This window comes from Ambystoma mexicanum, chromosome 2p (assembly GCF_040938575.1).
Source record: "Ambystoma mexicanum isolate Mex_15411 chromosome 2p, UKY_AmexF1_1, whole genome shotgun sequence".
Taxonomy (NCBI): domain Eukaryota; kingdom Metazoa; phylum Chordata; class Amphibia; order Caudata; family Ambystomatidae; genus Ambystoma; species Ambystoma mexicanum.
This window is the reverse complement of record NC_090923.1, coordinates 1,099,966,773-1,099,994,112: the sequence shown is the minus strand read 5'-3', so window position 1 is coordinate 1,099,994,112 and position 27,340 is coordinate 1,099,966,773. Positions and strand designations below refer to the sequence as shown.

General features: G+C 46.3%; 1 protein-coding gene across 2 annotated transcripts in view; it reads right to left on the bottom strand.

Annotated features, from left to right (window-relative positions):
• Positions 1-27,340, bottom strand: part of TRPT1 (tRNA phosphotransferase 1) — a 281,545-nt gene that overhangs the window by 153,322 nt on the left and 100,883 nt on the right. For both annotated transcript variants that reach the window (XM_069645097.1, XM_069645098.1), the window contains exons 5-6: positions 25,799-25,973; positions 25,503-25,559 (exon numbers count right to left, since the gene is read on the bottom strand). In XM_069645097.1, the coding sequence (XP_069501198.1) occupies positions 25,503-25,559; positions 25,799-25,973 (232 nt within the window). The remainder of the gene's footprint in view (positions 1-25,502; positions 25,560-25,798; positions 25,974-27,340) is intronic.

Genomic DNA, 27,340 nt, shown 5'->3' with positions numbered 1-27,340 from the left:
GGCCTCCCAAATTATCGCCTGTTCCCGAGTCACACTCGTAATTGGAGACAAGACAGCAAAGCTTCCTATCCTGGTTCAGGACAATGTCCCTGCTAACATTCTGTTAGGTAACGATCTAGTCGAGTTGGGATTGATCGCGGATGGTCTTCCCATGACTGCGGCTGCGGTCACTAGATCACAGGTGACACCGGGTCTGGCTGTGAGTCAGGTACCCGAGCCGAAGGCGCGGCCTAAGGCACGACGAAGGAAGAGCAAGAAGGCCACCTCTGTGGAGGGAGCTCCTTCTCTTCCTGCTGTTCCTACAGCACCCATTGGGATCCATGCTCTGGATGGGCTGGGTCCAGTGGTAAACCCCGTCTCAACTCCTGTGGGAGAAGAGCCAGAAGACTCTCCTGTGGGAGAGGATCTCAACCCGGAGGATCAATCCGATCTTCAATGCTTGTTAGCTGAAGGGGCACCCTCCCGGGCAGACTTCTGTAAAGGACAGAGAGCGTGTACCTCTCTCGAGGGTCTGAGGAAAGAGGCCCTGTCCCAGGCACAAGGCAAAGTGCCTAGGACTTTCTGGATTTATTGGGAGGGTGAGCTCCTTGTTAGTGAGCCCACTAAGCCTGAACCTGGTGCCCTCAAGAGGTTGGTGGTACCCCAGGTTTACAGGCCCTTCCTACTGCAGTTGGCGCATGAGGTGCCCTTGGCTGGTCATCTTGGTACCAAGAAGACTAAGCAGAGGCTCTCTGCCCATTTCTACTGACCTCGGATGGGAGTAGAAGTGGATCCCACTGCAGGACCTGCCCAACTTGTCAGTTGTCTGGCAAGACTGGAGGCAGTGTCATTGCCCCACTGCAGCCATTGCCAGTGGTTGGCACACCGTTTGAGAGGGTGGGCATCGACATCGTTGGTCCCCTTGACCCTCCCACGTCAGGTGGACATCGGGTCATCCTGGTTTTGGTAGATCATGCCACCAGGTACCCTGAGGCTATACCCCTTTGGACTGTTACGGCCAAGGTGGTTGCCCGGGCTCTCCTGGGCATTTTCACCCGCGTTGGATTCCCCAAGGAGGTTGTCTCTGACCGAGGATCCAACTTCATGTCTAGTTACATGAAAACCATGTGGAAAGAGTGCGGGGTAACCTACAAGTTCTCCACTTCTTACCACCCCCAGACCAAGGGTCTGGTTGAGAGATTTAATAAAACTCTCAAGGGCATGCTAGGTGCTTTGGAAGAGCCCCTAAGGAGGAAATGGGATCTCCTCCTGCCATGCCTGCTGTTTGATTACCGAGAGGTACCTCAAGAGGGTGTTGGTTTCAGCCCCTTTGAGTTGCTCTTTGGACATCCCGTGAGGGGGCCCCTCGCCTTGATCAGAGAAGGCTTGGAAGCCACCCCTCCCGGTCCCGCCAAGCAAGTGGGGGACTATGTGTTAGGCCTCAGACGGAGGATGACACAGATGATGGGTCAAGCAACGGCGAATCTCAAGGCCAGCCAGGAATTGAACAAATACTGGCATGACCTTAAAGCATCGCAAGTGGAGTGGACTCCGGGACAGGAGGTCCTCGTGATGGAGCCTACCAAGCCTCGGGCTTTGGCAGATGAATGGACTGGACCCTTCCGGATAGTCTCCAAATGGGCGAGGTCAATTATCTGGTTGACATGGGAATCCCAGGGGTAGCCCCTCAGGTATTCCATGTTAATAGGCTCAAGCCGTTCCACAGGCGAGCAGAAGTCTCATGTCTCTTGCTGGCTTCAGAGCAAGAAGAGGATGAGAGTGAGCCCCTTCCTGATTTGCTGCATAGCAACCCTCAGGATGGCTCAGTGGAGGGAGTGCAGCTCTCCAGATTTGACAACCGAGCAGCAGAGGGCCTGCAGGACTTTGCTCCAGCAGTATGCCTCTCTGTTTTCGCTGACGCCAGGCCTTACACCGTGGTGTAAGCACGAGATTGACACTGGTGACAGTGTGCCTGTCAAGAGCAGGAGCTACCGAATGTCAGATACGGTTAAGAACCACATCCAGGCTGAGGTCGCCAAAATGTTGGATCTGGGTGTTATTGAACCCTCAACCAGTCCCTGGTCCAGTCCAGTGGTCCTTGTCCCCAAGGCAAGTTCCCAGGCCAGTACCAAGGGTTGGAGGTTCTGTGTGGACTACCGAGGAGTCAATGCCGTCACCAAAACTGACGCGCACCCATTGCCCCGGGCTGATGAGCTCGTAGATACCATAGGTGCTGCCAAATTTGTGAGCACCTTTGACCTCACCTCAGGCTATTGGCAAATAGCTCTGACGGACCATGCCAAGGAAAAGACGGCGTTCTCAACACCAGAGGGACTCTACCAGTTTAGGGTCATGCCTTTTGGGTTGAAGAATGCCCCTGCCACCTTCCAGAGATTGGTCAATCATGCTCTCAGTGGGCTGGAAGCCTTTTGTGTGGCTTATTTAGACGACATTGCCGTCTACAGTTCTACTTGCGAAGAGCACTTGACACATCTGGGTAGAGTGTTGCAGGCCTTAAAAAGGGCTAACCTCACTATCAAGGCCACCAAGTGCCAGATAGCTCAGGGGAAAGTCACGTATCTTGGTCATGAGGTAGGAGGGGGTCAAATCCAACCTCTCCCCAGTAAGGTACAGGATGTACACGACTGGGAGACTCTCACTACTCAAACCCAGGTGAGAGCCTTATTGGGCCTCACCGGGTACTATCGCAATTTCATGGCGGACTATGGAACCATAGCTGCACCCCTGACAGCTCTGACTTCACCCAAACAGCCTAGGAAGGTTAATTGGACTGAAGACTGTCAGAGGGCCTTTGATGGCTTGAAAGAAAGTCTGTGTCGGGCACCCGTGTTGTGTGCGCCTGACTACAGCCGACCCTTTATCGTCCAGACGGATGCCTGCGACACCGGAATTGGAGCTGTCTTGTCCCAGTTAGATGACAAAGGGAGAGAACATCCTATCATATTCATCAGTAGACAACTGAAGGGTAGAGAACTTAGGTGGGGTACTGGTGAAAAGCAATGTTTTAGTATAGTTTGGAGCCTTAGGCGTTTTAGGCCCTACCTTACGGGGTCAACCTTCAAGGTCCAAACAGATCATAAGCCCCTGAAGTGGCTTATGCAGATGAAGGGTGAGAACCCGAAATTGCTCAGGTGGTCCATTAGCCTGCAAGGGCTAGACTTCACCATAGAGCACAGACCAGGGAAGAGTCACGATGATGCAGATGGCCTTTCCAGAAGGTATGTTGACCGTCTGGCTGAGGGTGTCTATCCCGTGGGAGATTAGGCACCCTCCACCTCAGTCTGGGGGGGCGCGACTGTGATGCTGCAAATGCATCGGAGGGACAGGGCCTCCGTATCCTTGTCCTTTACTGCTTTTTATCGTGTGTTCTGTCGTGTTTTCCGCGCAGGAGTTCATGTGGGACTCCTGGCGGTGCAGCTCTCTTTCTTTTCGTTTGATGAACAGACCCGTGGGATACCCTTCTGGCACCCATGGGTGGGGGTACAACCCTGTGCCCCTAGTGTATGTTTTTGGGAACCTGTGGGTGGCCCGCAGAGCAGAGTATGGGCTGGTGGCAGCTCCATGCTGAATGTGACAAGTCCGTGGCGTATCCTCCATTTTGGGATACCCCGGCCCTGCCATTGGGATCCATTGAATCCTGATGGAAAACAAGATGGCCCCTGTGGCCTTTTGCTTTCTATTACCCATTACCTTGTTTTCCCAAAGTCCTGGGGAGCCCTGACTCTGTCCCTTCCCCCTGACTGGCTGTTGGGTGGAAGTGCCATATATGGTGTTGTTGTGAAGGCCCGGCCAGACTAGCTGGAGCCTTCCCGGTGATGTATGTTGTGGGTACCTCCTGTGGGTGGGACCTGGGTGAATAGGGTGTGTGACAAATATGCATTCTGTGTTGTGGGTGTCTAGTATCTGGTGGTTGACACAATGACAGACAACCCTGCCCGAAACCGGTATGAATGTAGCTTGGAGTGTTGAATGGCTTGGTACTTGTCCCAATACACATACATTGTTGTGAGTGTCTGGAGAGAAGTGAATGGCCTGAATACCTTGTGTGCCTGATTGGCTGCCTGCCTGCATGAATGCCCATAGTTGTGATTGGATGCTTGAGTGTGACCCAGCGGAATGAATGGGAGATCAACAGTATATCTGGGGACCTCTCACTGCTAGGAATCGTGTTCAGAAGCTGAAGTCCACTACGACGAGTAACTGGATTAACTGACGCTTGACCTTGAAACCCCCGCTGGACGTGAAGGAGTGCTGTGGCTCTCCCTCGCAATCTGAAGGCTGCTGTGTTTCCAAGGACTGACACAGAGAGGACCTGCTAAGGCGCCCTCTTCCCGAGCTACGAGGGACCATCGTGCACAGCTGATCTTTGCCAACGCTCCCTGGTAGACAGACCTACGACAGGCTGCCGACCCGATACGGGGACTGCTGCGGAACTCAAAGGAGAAGCACCCGGACTGTTGTCCGCCACTGTCGACGACCGCCGTCGCCAACCGGAGCCGCCGTGCTCCCGTTTGCCTAAGAACTTCAATTGATCATCGGATGCTCTCGTCTGCATCGGCATCCGCTTGTCTCCCGCTGGAGAAGGCCCGACTGTCGACGCGCCGAGGAGCATCCACCAGTGGGTTTCCCGCCACCTAAAGACCACAGAGACGCCGACGACTCGACGCCCTTGCTGGGCCACAGTTCTTCATCATCTCTTTGCAGTCCAGAACTATTGTCACTGAGGTGCCCCGCACGCCTCCTCCTTGCAGGACGCCAACGCTCTGTCGTCGACGAGCACCGCTAGGAACGAAGCTGCCACTTCCCTGCCATAGTTCACCCTGTTCACCGTCGGACGTTCGACGACCCGTGACTCCTGCCTTAAAGGGAGGGCACTCAAGAAGGGCCGTCGATTCCCCGACACCTCTCGACGATCCGTGGCTCCCGCCTGAAAGGGAGGCACTCAAGAAGGATCGGTCGGTGCATCGTCGGAGAACTCTACTCCACCAGGTACATTGTGGGGGGTAAAACCTTAACAGGAAGAAGTAAGACTATTGAACATTTGGACTGGGCTTGTGCTATATATCTTTATTTACAGGTTGCCCAGGTGGGGGGATCTCCACACAGAACTGTGCCTATTGGTAGGGGTCAGCATTCTGCCTATTGTTTCAACCATCTTGCGTTCCTTCCTATATCTATTGCTGGTTTACTCGTTATTGATCTGTGTGACATTTTAACCGTACAGTTGATGCACTTTAATGAGATTTGATAACATTAGTGGTACCACTCTAGACGTGTATATATTTATCATTATTGACTTCCAAGTACAAAGTGCGTTATTGTGATCGTGTACATACCTTTGAATATTAATTATATAAAGACTGTCTTTTCAGTAATACAGTGTGTGGACATTCCTTTGTGGGGGTTCGGGAACTACACTGTACTTAAGAACCAGCCTGCATCACCTCCTGAGAAGCTAGGCCTTGATCGCTCGACCACGTACCAATAATAGAGAATCTTGGCTGGGGTCCTCTGTGCCTCTCCTCTAGCATATAGAGAGCAGAAGTACAGACACCCCCCACCGGTCTTTACAGTAAGCGAAGACAGAGAGCACGCGATCTTGAATATTTGGAGAGGGAAGTTAAAAAACCTGATCCAGTTGTAGACTGGGAAGACATTGAAGAATTATTTCCTGCGTACGATTCAGTACCAGGTATGTCTGGGGCAAATATTGAAGATGGCTTCGACACCAGAAGCATCGGAGAAACGATCGATAAAATATATGATGAAATGGGACTAGAACAAATACCCCAAGGAGAGGGGGAGGACGAGCGCCTGGAGAGCACTCAGCTGTACGACACCGAGGATGTCTTCCGAAGTAGTGGAAATAGAGACTTATCCCTGGATAGGCTAGAAATAAGTAGGAACAAAGAGGATACTAGAAGTCGCACTAGTTGGGGACAGAATGTCCGACTCTGAAAGGGAGGAGTGCGAGGAGAAAGGAAAAGGGACGAAGCGATAGACGACTCCCAAGGAAAAAAGGGATACAATGGTCAGACACCAGCAAGTCTGCACCAAGGGCATCTGAGTCAGCCACGCAGTATGACCGACATGAAGGAGTATCTCATGGTCAGAGGGGGGCGTCTTTGCCGCCCTATGTAGACAGACTAAGGACATTGCCAGGTAGATGGCAATGCAGGAATATTACCCCTGCAATAGACAGGAGAACAAAGAGAGGAAAAAGAGGGCTACGCATTCCAAGCGGGGAGTAAGACCACAATATATTCCATGGCCACACTTGGATCGAGAAAACTTGAAAAACAAGCTTCCAATGCTGACAAAAGGAGCCGGAAAGTGGATACATGAGTTAGAGAAAATGACAGGAGGAAACACGTTAGCTGTAGGGGACATTAAGGGCCTCCTAATCGCCATAATTGGTGAGAGAGCAGACGATGTGTGGACATGAGCAGGCTACCCTGGCGTAACCACAATTAATACCACGCATGACGGAGCACAATTTAACAATTGTAGAGCTGCAGTATGGAAAGCGCTATGAGGACTTTACCCAGATACTTCCGATATGGGAGCTATAATGACTCGAAAAACTGAAGGATTCTGAAGATCCGTTAATTTATATTCAGAATTTCCAAGACGCGTGGGTGCTCGAAACGCATGAATCTTGGACAAAATCAACACCTGTGTTTTACCATATATTGTGCCAAGGCTTGCCAGAACTGGTGCAGAAACAACTCAAGAAATTGGTAGGAGTTGAGGCTAAACCTTGGGCTGAAATACAGTTAACTATCACACATTATTGTAGACTGCTGCAGGAAAAGCATTGCAAAAAGGAAGCAACTCGAAAGGGTGAGGAAGCGAAATTGGTGCAGAAGAAACTATCAAAGTATGCTCTTTAAGGAGCCATGCTAACTAGCACAGCTGAACAAAACATGCAGTAGGTGGCTAGTCCACAACAGAATAATCGGGGCAATGCAGGGTTTTACCCACGGGGAAGAGGATGGCAGAGCAATCAAGGAGGTTTCCAAAATAAACAAGGAGGCTTCCAAAACATGCAAAATGGAAACCCAGATATGTCGAACGGGCAAGTAATCCGACCACCGCCAGTATGTTGGCTATGTGGAATGACAGGGAATTTGGCGCGCACATGCAGAAATCTAGGCATGATACAGAACGGCCAAGGAATGGGAGCAGGCATGGCGAATCCACCTGCAATTTTATAACAGGGCGTTGCACAGAATCACACGGTGCAACAACAAGCGCCAGGAGCGCAACAAGGAGTGCAACCTCAGAGCATGGGCAGTTTTCCACAAAGACAAAACTAACAGGCACCGTTGCAAGTGTCACAGGCAATGAGCACAGGGCAGACCCAGAACCCTGGAAGGGGAAGTAACAATGGGAATGGGGAAAATCCACAAGTGCACAGTGGACCAAACTTGTATATGAACTAGGACAGCTCAGTGGGAACCCTGATGTGCTCTATCCTATCAGTGACACCAGATCCTCACAGGGAACCTAGGGTGGATGTCATTATAGTGGTTAAAGAATATTCCTTCCTAGTGGACACGGGTGCAACACGCTTGTGCATATGTGAAGGCAAGTTTTCCTTGTCCGGTGAGGCCATAGATACTCAGAGTTTTACAGGAGTTTACAGTCGAGTTCCCTTTACAAACACACTCCCAGTCTCCATAGGAGAGTGCGAAATGAATGTACCTTTATTGTATTCACGTCAGACCCCAGTAAACATTTTGGGTCGAGACCTAATGACAAAGTTGAACATGACAATTTCATTCACCAAGGAGGGCATAGTATGCTCCACTCCAGGAATGCACTACTCAAATGTATGTGAAATTATTAGAGCATACTCAGGACACATAGCCATGAGGGCCATACCCTTAGAGCCAGACATTTTCACATACGGCATGCGTGTGCTTATGGAGGGATTGCCAGGCCTTGCAGACAAAATAATGAGAACCCCTGGAGTTCTTATTCAGACCAAGAATACTGATGCATGTGGAGGAGGGACAAGTATTTCCCTTGATGATACACGCAGCTGCAGTATGAGGGAAAGTGGTATTGGTCGACGGTTACGATGATGAAGGCAGACAATGGTGCGCGATTATTGCCATCGAAGAAGGATATCGAGTGACTGACATCACGGATGATGATCTCTTTGAAGAACAAGCAGAAATAGGATAGACAATGGTAGAGGTAAGCCTCACCTTTCTGGTAAAGATGATTAAAAGAGAGGTACCTCAGAAAATGATGTTGGCACTAAAACATCCTGAATATATTTATGACGATATAGCTAAAGTGTCTGTCTCAGTGTGGACTACCTGACCCTATGATGTGGGACTCTTGAAGGGGTTTGGAGAAGTAAGGATTAAACTAAAACCAGGAGCAATTCCACCCAAGGCACGACAATATCCCATGTCCCGATGAGAGGCAGATGAAGGGATTTCTAAGACAATTTCTGCCATGATGGACAAGGGCATTTTAGTGATGTCAGAGTCGTCATGCAATACTGCGTTTATCCGATCAAAAAATCAAAGGGAGGGTCTTGGCGGTTAATTCAGGATTTACACCGAATAAATGATATTGTTGAGGCGGAGTTCCCTTTAGTTCCTAACCCGGCTACAATTCTATGTAATATACCCGTTGAAGCAAAATATTTCACGGTGATTGACTTGAAAAATGTATTTTTCTCAATCCTGTTGCACCGTGACTCACAAGATCTGAAGTCATTCACGTTCAGACAAATGTGTCTGAAAAGCACAAGGCCACAGGGATAATGTGAGTCTCTGTCTATTTTCAACAGAGTCCTGCAGATGGATTTGAACAATATTGCACTAGGAAGTGTCGTCTTACAATATGTGGATGACATCCTAATCTGCAGCACAACAGAAGACCAATGCAGGCACAATTATATTCAACTACTGACTATAATGGCTGAAAAAGGCTATAAGGTTGACAAGGAAAAGTTACAATATTATCAACAGGAAGTGCAGTACGTAGGCCAGCTGATCTCACATGAAGGCAAGAAAGTGACCCCAGAAAGGGCTGAAGCCATATTGAACATGGCTAAGCCACACACAATAAAGCAAATGCAGAGCTTTCTAGGCCTGTGCAACTATGTTAGGGCATGGGTTTTCGATTACAGCTCGTATACTAAGCCTTTACTTCAGGCCCTAAAGAAGGCCCATGTGACAATAGAAAAGATTGAATGGTCTGAAGCCATGGAGAAAGGGTTTGCTGAACTCAAGAGAGCGATTTGTATGGCTCCAGTTCTCGGAATTCCCAATTATGCAGAGGAATTTTACCTGTTCTCACACACAGATGGCAGCGTCATGACGGCAGTGCTCACTCAAAGAACCTCCTTTGAGTACAAGCCCCTAGCCTACTACAGTGGGAATCTGGACCAAGTAATGAGAGGCCACTTCCCATGCGAACAAAGTTTAGCTGCCGCAGCGTTCGCCATAGAGAAGGCTACAACCATTGTGATGGGATGCTCCATGATGTTGTACGTCGAGCACTCATTATATGCCATTCTAGAGAAACCAAAGGGCACATTGACATCTCAGAGAGCTTCTGCTTATGAAGTGATCATATCAAACCCATCGATTCAAATAGTCCGATGTAAGATAGTAAACCCAGCTATGTTCATCGCAGAGCCAGTCACTGAGGGAGAGCCGACACATGACTGTGCGAATTATGAAGCATTCTATGATGAAATTCCCAGGGTAAAAGAAAATGCCTTGGCAGGAGGAGAGATCGTCTTTATTGACGGGTCTTCGAGAATCGAACAAAGTGATGGGCAAAGATACACAGGCATTGCTGTGATAAAGCACACATAGAATGGAGAATTTCAAGTGCTTCTTATTGCACGAATACCATCTCATTATTCAGCACAGGCTGCAGAATTATTGGCGTTGATACTCGCCATTGAGAATCACGCAGACCAGGAAGTAACGGTGTACAGTGACTCCGCCTATGTGACGTCAACTGTGCACGCAGGCTTAGCGCTCTGGAAAAGGCGGGGCTACCTCCGAGTGGACGGCACACCAGTGCAGCAGGCAGCCTTTTTGGACAGGCTGATTAAGTCACTACAGCTCCCAGTGGGCATAGCGGTCGTGAAATGTGCCACCCACAAGAAAGGGACAGATTTTATCTCACGCGGAAATCAAGCAATAGACACGGAGGCCAAACGTATGGCATCCAAAAGTGAGATGGTTATGGCAGTAGAAGCTATCCATACCAATCGACTAATGATGCTTACACAACCCACACCTGAGGGTTACAACAATTTGGGGCAAACACAGTTAATGGAACTCCAAGGGGAGGCACCGCAGGAAAAGAAAAACCTGTGGAAATGTCAAGGGTGTTCTTTAAACCCCTCTGACAGCTTGTGGCGAAAAGACAGCACTGGTAAACCAGTAATGCCTGTAGCCCTATTAAAAATAGCACTGGAGCAGTTACATTACCCACCGCATATGACAAAAGAGAATCTAGCAGCAACGCTCACGGAAGACCGGTTCATACCGAATTTAGCTGAGCATGTTGCATTCTTTATGGTGAACTGCATAATCTGCCAGCAATTCACTGCTGGGCACACACTAAAGGTTATGAGAGGAGTCATCCCCAGGCCAAATGGGCCTTTTTAGCCCTTGCATGTCGATTACGTCGACATGATTCAAGTATGCAACGGGTACAGATGGTATTACCCAAATTGTTCGAATGGACAATCGACCGAATTTAAAGGGTCACAATTGACCATATATAAAAAAAAAAAATATATATATATATATATATATATATATCGGTTTGGTAATATATATGAGTTTTGGGGGGTTTGGCGTTGGGTGGGGGTTGTGGGGGGTTTCCCCCCACATATATGTTACAATTGACCTTCACAATTCGGTCAATTGTGAAAAGGTCAATTGTAATTCGAACAGTTGTAAAACGAACAATTCGTATACAACCGTACAGATACTTAATTGTTGTGGTGTGCCCATTCTCTAGATGGATAGAGGCAGGTCCATGTACACACCCTGACTCTACCTGTGCGGCCAAATATTTAGTGAGGGACGTGTTCCCCAGGTATGCGAAGTCATGAGATCAGATAATGGCCCTCATTTTGTTAATGAAGTGTTCGAGCAGATTAGCTTGCTGCTTGGTATAAAGCACACATTCTTGTCGGCGTATCATCCACCAGGTAATGGGATCTGTGAGAAGCTCAACGGCTTGTTGAAGGAGAGAATAGTCAAGTTGAAGCTTACAAAGAGGGGATGGTTGCACTGCCTTCCACTGGCACTGTATGCTCTTCGGGACCAACCTGGCTCCGACTATCATCTTACGCCACATGAGATAGCCACAGGAAGAAGAATGAGAACTCCCCTAACACCCCGAGTCATGTGTGATGCCCAGTCAACAGGAAAGGTTTTAGGATCTGAAATGCAAAACTATCTGAACTGTATGACATCTTGCCTTACTGTAATTTCAGACCAGCTGCAGCGACGACGAAAAGGGTGCAGCACAGAACACAGAAGGAGACACTACACCAGACTCAGTTCAGTTCAAGGTCTACGTGTTCCACTCGTCTTCCCTGCAGACACCGTTTTGGTGAGAAACCATACAGGGAAAAGGTGGGAAAAGGTGGGACGAGCCAAGATTCAACGGTCCTTTCATCATAGAGGACTGCACTCCGTCCGCTGTGAATCTACAGGGCAGGAGAGCATGGATTTTTCTCGGTGATATCAAACCCTACATCGGAGAAGGCCCCCTGCCTGCACCCCAACGAGACGAATCAACGAGCAACGGGAAAGAACCACAGCACATGCAGACAAGCACATCCATGACGAGGAAGAAGGACGCATGACCAGCAAAGCAAAGACAAAAGAACTTTTTTGCAAAAGGTTGTGGCTTCTTTTTGGGCATTCCTCTAAACAAAAAAAAAAGGGTATAAGGACATAAAAGCAGACACTCTGTGCATCCTAGTTACAGAGTGAAGAAGAAAAATTGCACGTGTAAGCCACAACATAGTCTGTTGACTTTGAACTTTGGACTAAGGCACGCTGAAGCCTTGATGAGAAAAAGACTATGCTATATTTTGATCGAGGACACATAAATTGGAAGACGATACAGTACCCCGATTCCTTCCGCACAAGAGCCTATTTGGAATCACTTATGGTGTCCCACAGTAGAGATATCACAAATGACGTGGTCACCTATTTCAACCTAGTGCTAAAATCATACCCGTCATTGGTAGGAAGGATCACAAGTGTGGCAGACTTTCTCCAAGATCCTGAAAACGAAAAAAAATAATAAGACAACTGCTTACTGTCATTCCCTGAGTAGAGTGAGAAAGAATCAAATGTTCCCAACACAGGCGGAAATAGATGAGCTCATCAACACCCTGTTCTTTCGCATAATTGAAGGCTGTCCATCTATTGTCGGGAGAACAACTGATACACTAACACACCTTCAAGATCCAACGAATACAGAGAACCTAAGTCGTCTCCTAAACAACATCTTTCTGGTCGCACTCCACGCAAACGGACAGTGCAGATATTATTTACATCAAGGAAAAAACATATCATCCTGAATCTCATCGAAGACTGGACAGATGTCCCTTTCACCAGAGGACAACAGGTTGGCACATAATGTTCTGTTTTGCCTAGTTACTGACTTTCCAGAGCCAGTGGGGAGACCAATCGATGTTGACGTCCTCATATACATCAGAGATAAAGCTAATATTGCACAAACGGGAACCCTACAGCATGGAATCATGCTTCAAGTGGAACTTTCCAATTATCAGAGAAGTTTCCTGAGGAGACAGTGAAACCTTCCGCCGAGGGACAGATCGAGGAAGAAGAGTTGAGAACCTAACTTGTTGTACCTGTTGTTTTTTCCTTCCTATTCTTCTTATACTGATCAGTGTCCAGCAGGTCCTCGTGACTGAAGCAGATTCGGGGGGTGGACTGGGAGCTCACCTACTTTGAACATGCACAGTAAAGGGGCTCACTGAAGTATTACTTAATTTGATTTCTTTTCCATAGTCCAGCAAAAGAACTGTATCATGAAATAAAAGACAATTGTCACTTGCAAAAAGGGGAAGGGGAAAACCTTTTGAGCACCAGACACTCAAACTCAGAACTTGAAAGACGATATTAGATAAGGAAATACTAACATCAACATTTGGCTAATGATCTAGATGGGGGTCCAGAGCAGCAGCCTGGTCCTCCCACAAGAAAAGAGGCATCCCCGCTTCTCTGGAAGAAAATGCTGCCGCCTGACATACAAGACTATCATGTACCTATGTATCATAGTGATCATTATTTTACTGTCATTAACAATTAGAACTGCATTCTATATTGGTGCACAAAGCGTTCCAATTTCAGTACACCCACCTGATGATGTACGCATGAAACCCATAAAAGCACCCAGACCTTATATAGTCATTCCAGCCCCTAGAAGATCTGATGGTGGCGTGAATGAACTTGAAATGGATGTAATTAGCAACGATACACACACACTTTTGGTAATGAGTGAAAAGAAAAGCCAGAGACAGAGTTGGCAAGAGGTGAATGACGTAAAATCACTGACAACTACACGCACACAAACACTGAATGTACACAAAACAGGCCTATCATCAACGAATGCAGAACCACAAACCAAAGCAGCAGGAGAGAAGAGACTGCTTGCCATAAGAAATGTCACAGAAGCTGTCATGAGAAAACGAGAAGAGTTGAAAGAAAAGCCAACAGAAGCAGTCATATCAGAAACTCTTGAGAAAACAAGGGCCAACTAACTCTCTGCAAGGACGCAAATATCAGTAGACTTACTATTCCCATACATAGCCAGAGCGAGGAAACTACAAGAGGAAATGAAGAACAAAACAGCAGAAACTGCATTGCCAAGCACATATGTTCCAATACAAGGGACAAGCACCAGTTCCACAGTGCAGCCATATACCGGACCAGTGCCAGGCTGGTGGGTATGGGCACTTGCAACCAGCAGGAAAGAAATGCATGAAGAAAAGGAACGAGCTGCCAGACTCCTGTCCACTCAAATGGCGCAGATGAGAAGGTCTGCACCATGGGCCGGGATACCCGAGAATCCGCCAGCAAGAAAGAGCCATACAGATGCATTCAGAAATGTAGTAATAACAAACTAAATGAAAACCTTAAGAATCAAGAGAAGCATGCATGAAGACGACAATGAACTGAACGATTACCTGGATAGCACAGCACACATAGGTAACAACATTTGGTACCAGCACATGAAGGAAGTTGGAAGACGAAATTCCGAAGGGGAATACTTCGTTTGGCACTCCTACCGTACAGAATGGGGAAATACAAGATCTTCGTGGCTGTAGAAATTGATGTCACAAGAGCACACTGTCTCTCACACATAGCAATGTCCAACACCAGAGGCCAGTTCATGGGAAGTGATGCCTCATTGATCTGGGCAACTGAAACAGCTTACCCCGATGAAGATGATTATGTCCAAGACATTAAGGCAAGAAACAGAGCTCATACTAGGAATCATGTGATCAGGTACGAGAAGCCTGGAGTTAAAGGAACAGGAATAAGATGGGAAGTAAACCCGAGACTGAACGTCCAAGGGAAAACTCCAACAGAGGCTCAAATTTGGAAAAACAGAGGCCAAATGCAGATTTGGGGAATAGTACTTTCACCAGATGGATGGGAGAAAGGAGTAGTGATCTGCAGAGCATGGATGGTCCTCAGAGCCTGCAAGGAAGCCATCGAAAACTCACAAAGACTGTGAAAACCACTATGGCCCAAACTTACAAAATTACTAACATGGGTCCAAGACAGAGGAGGACCCCTGCAGATAGTGCCACTAGAAAGTCCGAAAAATGGGAGAGAATCAAAACTGCTGACACATTTTTGAGGCTCCAGGAATGACTCATGGGACTGCAGTAATTATGGATCATTATTGGGCATGTGGACCCAAAGCATGCATCAGACTGCCGAAAAACTGGGGAGGCATATGCATGATTGTGAATGTCCACGTTCCAGCATTAGTAATCCCGAAAAGCGGCCTGAACATTGACAGTTTCCTGAAAGCAGATGCTCGCCTGAGGAAGAAGAGATCTGTGGAACTGATAACCCGAATGAAGAGAGAGAACTACTTCTCCGCTAAATCAGAAGAAGCATTTCATGCAATCCGATATGAACACAGGCTGTTCAGCCTCACCTCATCAGTGTTCACAACGATTTTCATGCCACGAATCCAAGTTGGAGTAAATACTAAATGTTTGCAGATAACCAGATAGGAGTTACTGCAAACCATCAACACGACAATAAAAGGATTCAATGCAATCAAGGAAGAGTTAAGAGCCATCCGACTGATGACTCTCCAGAACAGATATGTACTTGACATGATCACAGCTATGGATGGAGGAGTTTATGCAAAAATAGGAGAATCGTGATGCACATTTATACCTTCTCACGACGAGGAAAATGGAATTTTAACAGAAGCTATAGGTATGCTGACAAATCTGCAGAACCAGATGATCAATGAAACCGACGAAGTTGATGATGACAGCTGGTTTGGATCACTGTTTTCATGGGTTCCACAATGGATGGCGGATGCATTCAAATTCTTGGGAGCGCTGCTAATAATGATATTACTAGGATTTTGCATCATCAAGATAATAATCTCGCAATGCCAGAAAACTGCGAAAGAAAGCCATAGGGATGAAGAACATGATTGATGCCAAACCAGGATGGAAGCCCTGAGATCTGACTGATGAAGAAATAAGAGACTTCGTGAACGCCAACAAGTACGCACCAGAAGGTACAAAGTTTCTTTATCCCAGGAAACGCAGAAATTATGTGGGAAGATGGATTTATTGCAGCCCAAATGAACAATGTCAGCTGATGACATGGAACAAAGACGAACATGTAAGAACAGCAGGAAGCCTGAGAAAAGTAATAAAAATATGGACTCCAAAGAGACACTTCTTCAAACCATCATGTACAGACCCAGAAGAAGAAGGGATGAACCCAGACGACGAAGTGAAGATGAATACAGAAGAACCAAGTAAGATGAATCCAAAGGAGGAAGTGGAAGTGGTCGATGAATCGACCAGAGGGGGGAGTGTAGAGGAGGTCCCAAATATAGCCTGCACTCCAGTCGCCCATTTTGAAGTACCAGGAACATTCACTCAGAAATATGTGACGTATGATGAGCAGATAAACCAGCAGAGAGCCGCAGTAGGGCACTGCCCAGTAACTATCAGAAGAACAATACCTATTGAAGTACCACTAACCTGACAACCATGGACAGTAAGGTATCCACTACGAAAACCCTACCAGCAAATGAAACGAAATGAAGATTGCTTAAGTACTGCACAGGAAGAAACCAAAAAATCCTTAATGGAAGACGAATGGTGATGTCACAAGGGTCTGGACTAACGCACCCATAGAAGATATGATGACTCGGGGATGACACAAAGAGACGAAGCACCATGAATAAAGATTTCGTGAAACTAAAAGAAGAGAACGTTGATAAAAAGCAAAGGAGCTTAAACTGTAAGCTGGATGAAGATATTCAACCAGCTAACGCCTGTACATATGCATGTAACTGCAAGAAAGCTAAGAAAACAGTACGTCTTGCTATGCGAAGTAGAAGAATAGAGCGGTAAGCACCATTGTACACAATCTACCTCAAAATGAAGCATGATATACAAGTGCGAGTCCACTTTGCATGAAAAGCAGAACCAACCCAGGTTATTATAGGCCAAACGCAAGTAGTTTCATATTCTAGTTACACGAGGAAAAAAGGCTGAATCGAAACTCGGCAGAGGCAGCTTGTGCCAGGGAAGCCAAGGTCATATCAATAGAAGCTATGAACAGTAGCTACTTTTAATTGAAGCTAAGAACAGAAAATCCTGCCACTGAAAGATCGAGATAAGTAGCCGAAGGCAGGTGGCGGCTGAAACAAAAATCAAATGCACAAATTAAAAGAAACAAGGTAAATCCATGGTGTGCTAGCACGTGACCAGCCGAGCGAGAAGCGGCATTGTTTCACACCTACGCTTGGCATCCGCCCAGACAGAGATATCAGAACTTTTTCGAGACAAGAAGATGCAGTTTCGAGGCCAACCACAGTGAACTAATTTGACACATAGCTCATAAAGTGAAGATTGATTGAAGGAAGGCAGGGTGAATTGGGGATCACCCTGCACCTGGTTGACCGTTCTGCGTGCTGCTAAGCAAAGTGGAGATTTATGCATGGGGTTGATGCCAACCCAATCACAATGGATTAAATAATCTACGGTCCTATAGTTAGTAGAACCAATGAGACGTTGTACTTTTACTGATGCCTACAGTAGTCATTTTTGAAGGAAGGGCTTAGATGTCCACCTGACAGTGCTTACCCAAACCCCTCACTCCGTTACCATATACAGATACAGCATCATCAGATTATGATGCGTTTTGAGTATAAAAGTTAGGTTTTGTATGAAGTTTGTGGGAGTTGAAGCGAGACGGGCTGTCACATCACTGTTGATTTCCATGTTTCCCCGTTTTTTGTACTTGTCATTAAACAGACTCCCCTTTGCCAAACCATTGAGTTGTCCTTATTGATTGGTGTTGGAGTAAGAAAACCTGCATCACCGTCCATCTCAAGGTGCAGCTATCTCGTCTTAAAGTACTGCAGAGCAAACCCCGACCCTATGGATCGGCCGGGGGTCTCTCCAGTACAACACTTTTGTTACATCTGGCATCATGGGCAAATGAGTCATCTGCAATTAGCTACCTTGAAGCGGGTTTTCAACCAGGCTTGAGTACAATAGCCCAAGCCATCAGGTTTTTTCCAATTCATCAAAAATATGTAGCCTTGGGGAATCTGAACCTTTATACCATCTTTATTGAAATCAAGGCTGCATTTGATGGTGTCCCACAAATCAAACTTTGGAGGGACCCAGCAGACCATGGTATACCTGCAGGACTCTTGTGTTCCATCATGAGCCTGTATACGGGTAACACAGGGACAGTAAGGTGGAATTTAGTAGGAAACACCACTCGCCCAATTAAAATTAATCTTGGGGTATGCCAGGGTTGTGTACTCGCGCCCACATTATTTTCCATATATGCCAACAAGTTGATCATTGGACTATCCAAGGTAGAAACGGATGCACTAAGAGTGAGACACAATCTCATGCCTCCCTTACTTTTTGCAGACAATGCCATTCTGATATCTAAAACTCTGGCAGGCCTAAAAAGGCAGATAGATATTTTTCATAAAGGCAGCATTGACAGTGGCCTTACAATTAACATCCCAAAGACAAAAGCCATGGTATTTGCTCCTGCTAACAGCAAGAAGCGTCCCAAGCTGAATGTGAAGATAGGGGTCTTCTCATTGAGCAGACACTTTTGACCACCTGGGCATCAGATTTGCTGCCAAAGGAACATGGTCCGCGCAGGTAGAAAAGGCAGTGACTACACTGGACAGAACAACTAACGCCCTTCTTATACTAGCTAGCTCGTTTGGCAGCGGTGGATTATCTCCCTCGCTTGAATTGTACAGTGTGCAAGCAAGGGGAGTATCAATTTATGGTGCCAACATTTGTGGCTATGTTAATTGCACACAACTGCAAATCACCGAAAATGCTTTTCTAAAAAAACTACTATGGGCACCAAAGAGCACCCCTGCACATGGAACTTACGCAACCGTTGGTGGCTGACGTATTGGCCAGCAGACCCACCCTACACAGAATAGGCCTTTGGGCAACCCCTGAATTGTTCAAATATAGAGATGCAATGAATCCTGTTGCAACCAGGTGGTAGTAGCATTCAGTGGTGTTAGCATTTGAGGAAAGAACTGAGCTCACTGGGCATGTTGCACTTATGGTCCAACCCTGAATCCATACATTTGCAGACAAAAGCTCAGATTAATCAGAAATATCAGCTAAAATCACAATCCAATATTGACAGCTACCTCAGACATCAACGCACTCGATGTAAATTAATTCCAAGTAAGGAAGTCTACCTGGATAGCATCACCATGCCTATGATGAGATCCCTGTAAGCAATAAACAGGTTGGGAATGTTGCCACTAAACACTCTACTTTTTAAATGGCAGGTAGTTGATTCAGAACGCTGTAATGTCTGTGCTCTTAGTAGGGAAAACACTGTCACTTATATGCCCATACTATCTGGGACTTAGAAACAAACTACTAAAACCTGTCTTGTTGAAATGTAATATTAAACAACTACATGAAGCATTGCTATTGTCCGGGAACACAGCCGATAACTTGGTGATTTTTGCATTTGTGACTTACATTTATCGTGCTTGGCTGCTTAGAAGCAAGTTTCTCAAAACCAACCAGAAGGTATGAGTGTTGGTACATCAATGTCAATGGGCCACTGGATCCATGGAGTACAACTATTTGTTGTGGTACAATGACCCAAAACAGATGATGTGTTTTTGATGGAGTTTTTATTGTGGTTTATTTAGCTTTTACCATGTATTTATGTACGTATGTATTTATTGGGATTGTTGCTTTGTACACACATTTTAGGGCGATGCCGAAATAAAAGTATTTGATGATGATGATTAATATTCTGACTCTCCTCAGCATCCTGGTGACAGTAACAATATTGTGAGGCTGGGGAACAACCAGCAGACAAAAAATAACCTTTTAGTCTGAAAGCTGATCCATTTATCAGGCTTAAAATAATCAGACTACATGATGACTGCATATACTGCAATTGTTATGGGCATTGGTTTTACTCCAGTGAAATTAAAATGTAAACTTCTCAGCAAGATTTGATAACGGGTGCAAGATGAAAATTGGTGATGCTTCTTTTCGTTGTCAGGGAGTAAAGTTCCAAAGATGGGTCGTACAAGCAGTAGAGTGAAGGACAATGTTACCACATGCTGTTGGCAAGGGTTGGCTCCTCAACCAAATGTTTTAGCAGTGAATGTTCCTTCAAAAGCCACAAGGGGTAGACAAAAGTATATTATCAAGGATTTGAGACAATGGTATAATATAGACTATTAAGGAATACAACACTTCCTAGAGCATGAGACATTTAAATTCATTTTATGGGCATAAGGGATGAGATATCCAGGTCTATCTAGTGACCGTGATATTTGTTTTAAAGGCAGGGGCTGGGACACTTCCACGTGAATTCCAGGAGAAAAGCATTATAATGGGAGAGGGGTTAGTTTGGCGAGAAGAAGCACGAAAAACAGAGATGGAAGATCAATCACAATTTGTGTTCAAGGGGGCAATTGAAATGATGTCCAGAAGCACCATTTTGTTGCTATTTTTGGTGTGACATATGACGATTCACAAGGTGTTGTCACTTCTCCCCAAGGAGGAGTCCCTTCTCATGAGGCTAGGGAGGTGAGGCCATTACCCAGTAGTCCCCCTAGGGGTGGTGTAAAGCGGAATGACCTCATGGGGAGGAACTCCCTCCTTGGGGACAAGAATGGCCATCTTGGGATTAGCCCAGAGAATAATTAAACATCTCCACATTCTCTAGCCCATCCTTCCATGCCCAACCTTCTTGTTGGAAGCAGAACCATATACTATTGTGATGCAAAAGAAACAAATGGCCTCGAAAACACCAAGACGAGGAAGAACACAGAAAAAACAAAGATTGCTCCCAATACAGGTACTAAGACGAGGTGGCCCTGAGGAGGCATAGAGATCAACCTGTCAAAAGTAACAAGGGACTTTGACAGCCCCCCACTCCCCTCAAGAACAGGTTACATTGTATAAAAACAGACTATGGACTAGAAAAGTCATCAACCCCAGTGCGGAGCTCAGCTGCAGCGCCTGCTGGGATAAGCAACAAACACGGAGAGCGGTCGGAACAGGAAATACAAAATCTGGTTGTAGAGCCGGGTCCTCCGAGGGTTCCACAGAAGCAGACCGTACACGATGCCAAAGGCAAGAAGAGTGGGCGGTCCAGTAGCTGAAAAAGTCGAATCAGCCAAGAAGACGGAGCGCCATCCCTGGAAGCCCTGGTGATATACCAAAGCCCAAAAGCAGGTATAGGGTGGAACTGGGAAACCCATACCAGGCATACCAGTGAAAAACTAGGTCGAGAGTGCATCTAACCTCCTGCTCCTCATACCAGTGGGGAAGAGAAGCCCACTGGCCACCAGGGAATGGTCTGGTACCCTGTCCACCATAATAATGGGCTAAAAAAAAACATTGGGCATACAAGAAGGGTCTGGGACCCCAACAGAAGTAAACCAAAGCATAGCAGAAATCTTCCTCAATATATTGGTGAAGATAACTCCACTAGTTACAAAAGAAGGGTCTGGGACGTCAACGTGAAGGAGTGAAACTCTCAAGGAAACCTACTTTATTACAAAGATCTGGGATCCGAATAGGATTTGGGACATTGTTGGAAACAAATCACAAAGGCAAAGTGTGTATCAAGCTGAAAGCAGTGAGAAAGAACTGTATCAAGCAATACCAGGAGAAGGGAGTAATTCTCCTGGTACCACATCGAAAGCTTTTATAGAAACGCCAGGGGAAGGGAGTCATGCCTTGTGCTGAACTGTGCCAAAGTAGACGAAGAGAAGGAAGGCATTCTCTTGGTCCTGAACCGAGAGTTGAGCTGGAGACGCTAGGGGAAGGGAGTCATTCCCCCTGGCCTTGTTGTGAATTGTACTGAGCCATACCATGGAAGAGAGTAATTCCCCCTGGTTTTATTGGAAACTGTACAGAGCCACACCAGGAGAAGGTAGCCATTCTCCTGGAGATACAATTGTGTAAACACTGTTCGAAACCTGCAAGCCAGGGGAAGGGAGTCACCCCCCCTGGTATTTTGGGTTTTGAAGGAACATTTTTGTTGAACACCATCCAAGAAGCAGGAGAAAGGAACCATTCTCCTTAAAGAAGGAACTTTCTGTTAATTTACCTTTTTAGTTGTAGTGTAAGGGATCGAAGTAGGTTTCGACACAGGTGGTGGGATTTACTTCGACCGACATTCTGACAGACCCTTTTAGTATTGGTTTTGAGGCATAGAAGCCCCCCTTCGAAATTAGGGATAGTAACAATGTTTTTTGACTTAAAAACAAAAGTCTATAATCAAAATCATGCCACCTTTGTGTCTGAATTCTTCTGCGACACCCTTACAGACAATAGAGAGTGACCGAGTAATCCCCAGGGGAGAAGACCGTGGATGGGAGCATTACTGCTAAAGGAACACAAATGGGTTTTAAGATACCTGCTTCAAAGAAAGACCAGAGTGGGAAGGAGCTCGAGTATCCATAGTGGGCAACAGGAACTACATGAAGAGGGCCCTCTCTGTGCAGGATGCCTACTGGTTTATGAAGAAAGGACTGTGTTGACAGTTCATCAGATCAGCAGTGGTCTGAAAAGTATGCTGGGGATAAATGGTTTAGACGTAGTTAATTATGGAGCACACATATTGGAACGTGGAGTAGTGTATGCAGCCACAGCTGCAGGGCTGTGAAAAGCAATGACGAAAGAAGGTTGTGTTCAGCTCGCTAAAAGCGTTATGTTTGCTCCCTGGCCAAAACACCAGAGGGAATACCACAATTAGTAGTCCAGCAACACAACAGTCTCACTTGGGGCAACTATCATCCCTACAAAATGGGTGCTATGGTTTGGAGTTTTGTATCAAGTGTGAATGGCGAGCCAAAAAGGGTATAATTAGATGTAAGGCACAGTACCGTGCCCAGTCTTCACACACATCCTTTTTTGGCAGGGTGCAGAAAGATAGTGAAGTTCTCAAAGCAGATTATGAACTGTGCCATAAAAATTGTCTAGAAATGTTACTATCTAGTAGAGAGTGGTTTAGCACTGTCTGGGAAGTTGGTAGGGATGTCGCTCAGACAGGGGACTCAAGGAGCCATGCGGCTGTGGCAGCACCTGTTGAGGTATCAACTTCTCCAGAGCCTTGGGAGCTTATTTTTAGTGACATACTATGGGGGACCCATACTAACTCTGTGGATATCCAGTGTGGTGACCATGGGGGTTGGGTGCCACCAAAGGCCAAAAGATGGCCGAGGTGGTACGGAGAGGATCCCCTGGTCACTTTCACTCAGTCCCAGTCATTAGGTACCATACAGTCTGTTGCAGCCTCCGTCCACAAATCTTAATGGGGTGCCCTTATCCAAACCGGGACACTTGCCACACAACCCTCCAACAAATGACCCAGCAACACATATGACAATTTCAACCCTTTTGGAACTCATTATTGAGCAAATGGTACGGCCCCTTTAAGAAATTCAGTTCTTGCACGCAGGTCCTAAAGAGAAAGTGGTGAAATAATGTTTACCCTGTTCTCAATCAGTGACCATTCAACAGTTCAGGGAGCTAGAAGAAAGGCTGGCACTCCCCCTTTAAGAAAGCCAAGTACTGTGGCCTAAAAGGAACTTCTAGCATATGCTTCATTTTTCCTTTATACGGTTATCGAGACCCCACTTCGGCATATGAAGCAGATTAAAAAATGCCACACAATCCACATCGCGGTAAACGGCAACTTCGGAAACATTATACATGCTCCTATATGGACCGCACTGACACCGTAACAAAGTTGGAGAACGACAAATGAGGTTGGAAAGTGAGAAAGGAGTTTGGAAGAAGCTGGAGATAGAAGGAGTTTGGAGTAGAGGAAAGAAAGTCCAGAAGATATGGAGTGTCATCTAGAAACACTTGTGTACAGGTGCATTATAAATGACTCATATTGTATATCTGGAGGTATGGCCTGGGCATCAAGAGGTGGTGGTAGAGGCAAATCAGGAGGAAGGAGGTAACCTCAAGAGGAGGTGGTAATGAACGTCGCGAGGGGGACAGAGGCAAATCTCATAAGGAGTTGATTAAGGCAAAGCAGGAGAGAAACACATTGAGCAGGTGATACACAAATGTCAGGTGGTGGTGGTGGTAGTAGGTGGATGCAAGGAAGAGGAAATCGCTGAAAAATCAGGAGGATAAAAGAGAGACCTTACCCAGTGAAATTAGTAAGGTTCGAGATGGTGCGCTTGACATAAAGCAGGAGTTTCAGGGCGAGTCCCTGATCTGGAGTAGGCGCATAGTGGCAGGAGGAACAAATTTGTGGTGGGGGGTGTAGGCGGACAAAGACAAAAGAGCAGTTGCAGATATCTGGTTAGGAGGATAAGAGTCAGGGCATTAAGGCAAGGTGACCAAGGCTCTCCTAAAATCTAGCCCTGTGAGAACAGGCAAGAGGAAACATCCTGTTATCATTCCTCTTCTTAAAGTGAAGATGGTTGAGGGGAATGCTTACCCCAAGCCTTGACTAAAGAGAGAGAAGTGGAAAGCAGGCTGCGGAAACCTCTGAACCTCCAGTTATGTGTTGTCCCATGTCAGAAGACGACTCATTTAGTTTTCATGATTTACAGTATAAGCGCCTGGTTGTTGTTTTGGCCACCTTGTGTTATATTGCCAAGAATAAAGAACTTAGTTTTACAGCCATTTTCGTCTTGGCCTGGTTATTGATACCAGTCAACCTTGGGACCACTGGCACAGCAACCTTTAGCCAGGGAAATAAACAAGAATCCATAGGCAAGCCTTGGAACTCATTCATGAACAAAGGACTGACCCCAGTGTAAAAGTCTATAGGTACACCCTTGAAGGAGGCCACCATGTTAGTGGCAGATGAAAAGAGGTGTGCTCTTCTTAAGTGGCCTTTCAAATGTTGACCCTCTAAATTAATAAGGGGATAGATAGTACCAGGCTTCTTTAAACCTAAGCCAAGTTGTAGTGTCTTTATTCCCTATGTGAACAATATTTCAGTGTCCAGTTTGTGTGTGGGAGTGATTATATGGGCTTAGCACAAAACAGAGGGCTAGCCCAAACGCCTGCCTTTCCAACTCCTTCCACAACTGCCTATTCAGAGACCCAGTCCTCGTGTCTGATTGTGATGGTGTGAACAGGCTGCACTACTGGCAGCAGCCTCTGATTTTTCCTTTTGAATTGGCACCCTAGCCAATGGTGAGCTAACGACTAGGCTGTTCAAGCCCAAACAATTAGATAGAAACTCCTTTACAAACAACTTCTTTCATGCAAAGTCTACCCAAAGCTCCTTTCAGACAAAAGAGCACCCACAGCACTTTTAATCTAAGTGTAGCTAACGAATACTAGAGAGACACTGCAGCTTTCAGAGACCATGCTGAAGCACTTTCAAACACAGACACAGTGTATCACAAAGTGTATCCAATTCACTCTACAAACAAGGAACCTTCCATTAATGTGCATTACAGGGAGAACAGCCTTAATGAAACTGTATTAAACCTATTCTTCAAACAAACACAGCACCTTTCTTAAAAGTATATCTAACATACTGAATTAACAGACAACACCACCTATCAAACAAAATGTATCCATGACACCTTAAAGAAGCAATGCCATTCACACAAAGTGTAGCCACAGTGCTATACTGACGGACACATTACCTTTAATACAAAGCTTATCCAAAGGAATGTAAACAGGCTTATATACAAACTAGTCTCCCACACACACAACTCACCAGACAAAGCTTTCGGGAGATCTATGAACACGGCCACTTCACAGTCTTTGCGAATGCCTGAAGCAGGAATCAAGAACAAGGAGACCAAATATGAGTTTGCAAGAGTTAGTAACATAGGAGCATTCGGTCACTATCACATTAAATGTTGGCTTCGGCTAGCTTGGGCAGTTGCCAATAGAAATCCAGGCTGTTATGATGTAGGCACTTAGAAAGAGGGGGGTGACTATAGCCTTTGTACACGTGTGGCAACTTCTGATGGCAAGAGGTTACTGAGCTAAGGTAAGAACAGTACTGACCGCTAACCACCTCTTCTTCGGTGGGCAGGTGGGTGGTCATGTGGATATGTATTCGGGACATTCTGGAGAGACCGCGGCTTTTAATAGATGGCCAGTGGCGTAAGTAGGTGCCGTGGATAGCATTCTCCGGCAATGTGTCATCAGTGGTGAGCAGAGTCAAATCCAAGTCGGTCACCTGCATGAAACATGTTAGAAATGTGTCAAATACAAAAACACATTCTATCACTAAAGGAATTTTGCGAGGACGTGTACAGACCGAGGTCCAAGAGCTCATAGAAAAACACATCACTGATGCCGTCACTGTGTGAAAGCACACCTAGGCCAACGTTTGATTTTCACTTAGAGGGCAAAAATCCCCCCTAAACATAAATACGCAAGCAAACGAGAAGCGCAACTAACATCTCATCGCAAGGTTTGGGGGCTCATGCACCAAGAGTTTACTTTAAATAATGGATTGAAATGGTGCATTTTCAGCACATTTTTCAGAAGAAACGGCAAGAAGTAAAATAGCTCTTGACCCATGAGATAGTATAATGCTTCAGATACCAGGTGTGTCATTGAAGTTGGTGAGGCAAGGAATAAAAAGGAAAACAATCATGGTGTGGCCTAGAGTACCATCAGCAATGACAGTAGAAAAACATTCCCAGGGAGCACTGACACCAAAGAGTAGAATGCAGGGGTTAATATTGGAACTCAGAGCAGGAGCTAGAAGTAGCTCCAGGGTTTCAAGATTTTCTTCTGAGCAGGAGATCCTTATTGTGGATCCATTCTTATGAATGGAGTGCCTGAATGCACATGCACTGAACTGCTCTTTCTCCATTGCAGTTTTTATCTGTGTTGTACTCTACTGATGACTGTTTCTATTGAATCCTCTGTCTCTTGACATGTTGCTTTATAGGTCTTCCCTTTTTAAGTTCTTTCAATACCCTTTTACTATTCATCTCGCTGTTCTTTCAATCCTACTTCTCGTCATCGTAACCATTCCAACCTGATCTAATCTCCCATCTCCTCTCCTCCCCTCTCTTCTGTCGCTATAGGCCTATGGAATGCTTGCTCCATTTGTAATAAGGCCCACTCTATTCTTCATCTTTCTATTCTTCATGGGCAGATGGGGAGCAGGTGCAAGTGGATCTTGGTCACCTGGCTTAAGCCCCGTCCACCTGGTGCCTTCCTGGTTGCCGCTCTTTTTTCCCCACTTAGCAAGCCCCTCCCACCTAGTGCCTACCTGGTTGCCCCTCTTTTTCCCTTCTTAAGGAGCCCTCCAGCCTCTTTTCCTTTGCAGATAGGGAGCAGGTGCAAGTGGATCTTGGTCACCTGGCCTAAGCCCCGCCAACCTGGTGCCTTCCTGGTTGCTGTTCTTTTTCCCCACTTAGCTAGCCCCGCCCTCCTGGTGCCTTCCTGGTTGCCTCTCTTTTTCCCTCCCTACTTAAGGAGCCCTACAGCCTCTTTTCCTTTGCAGATGGGGAGCAGGTGCAAGTGGATCTTGGTCAACTAGCCTAAGCCCCGCCCACCTGGTGCCTTCCTGGTTGCTGCTCATTTTAA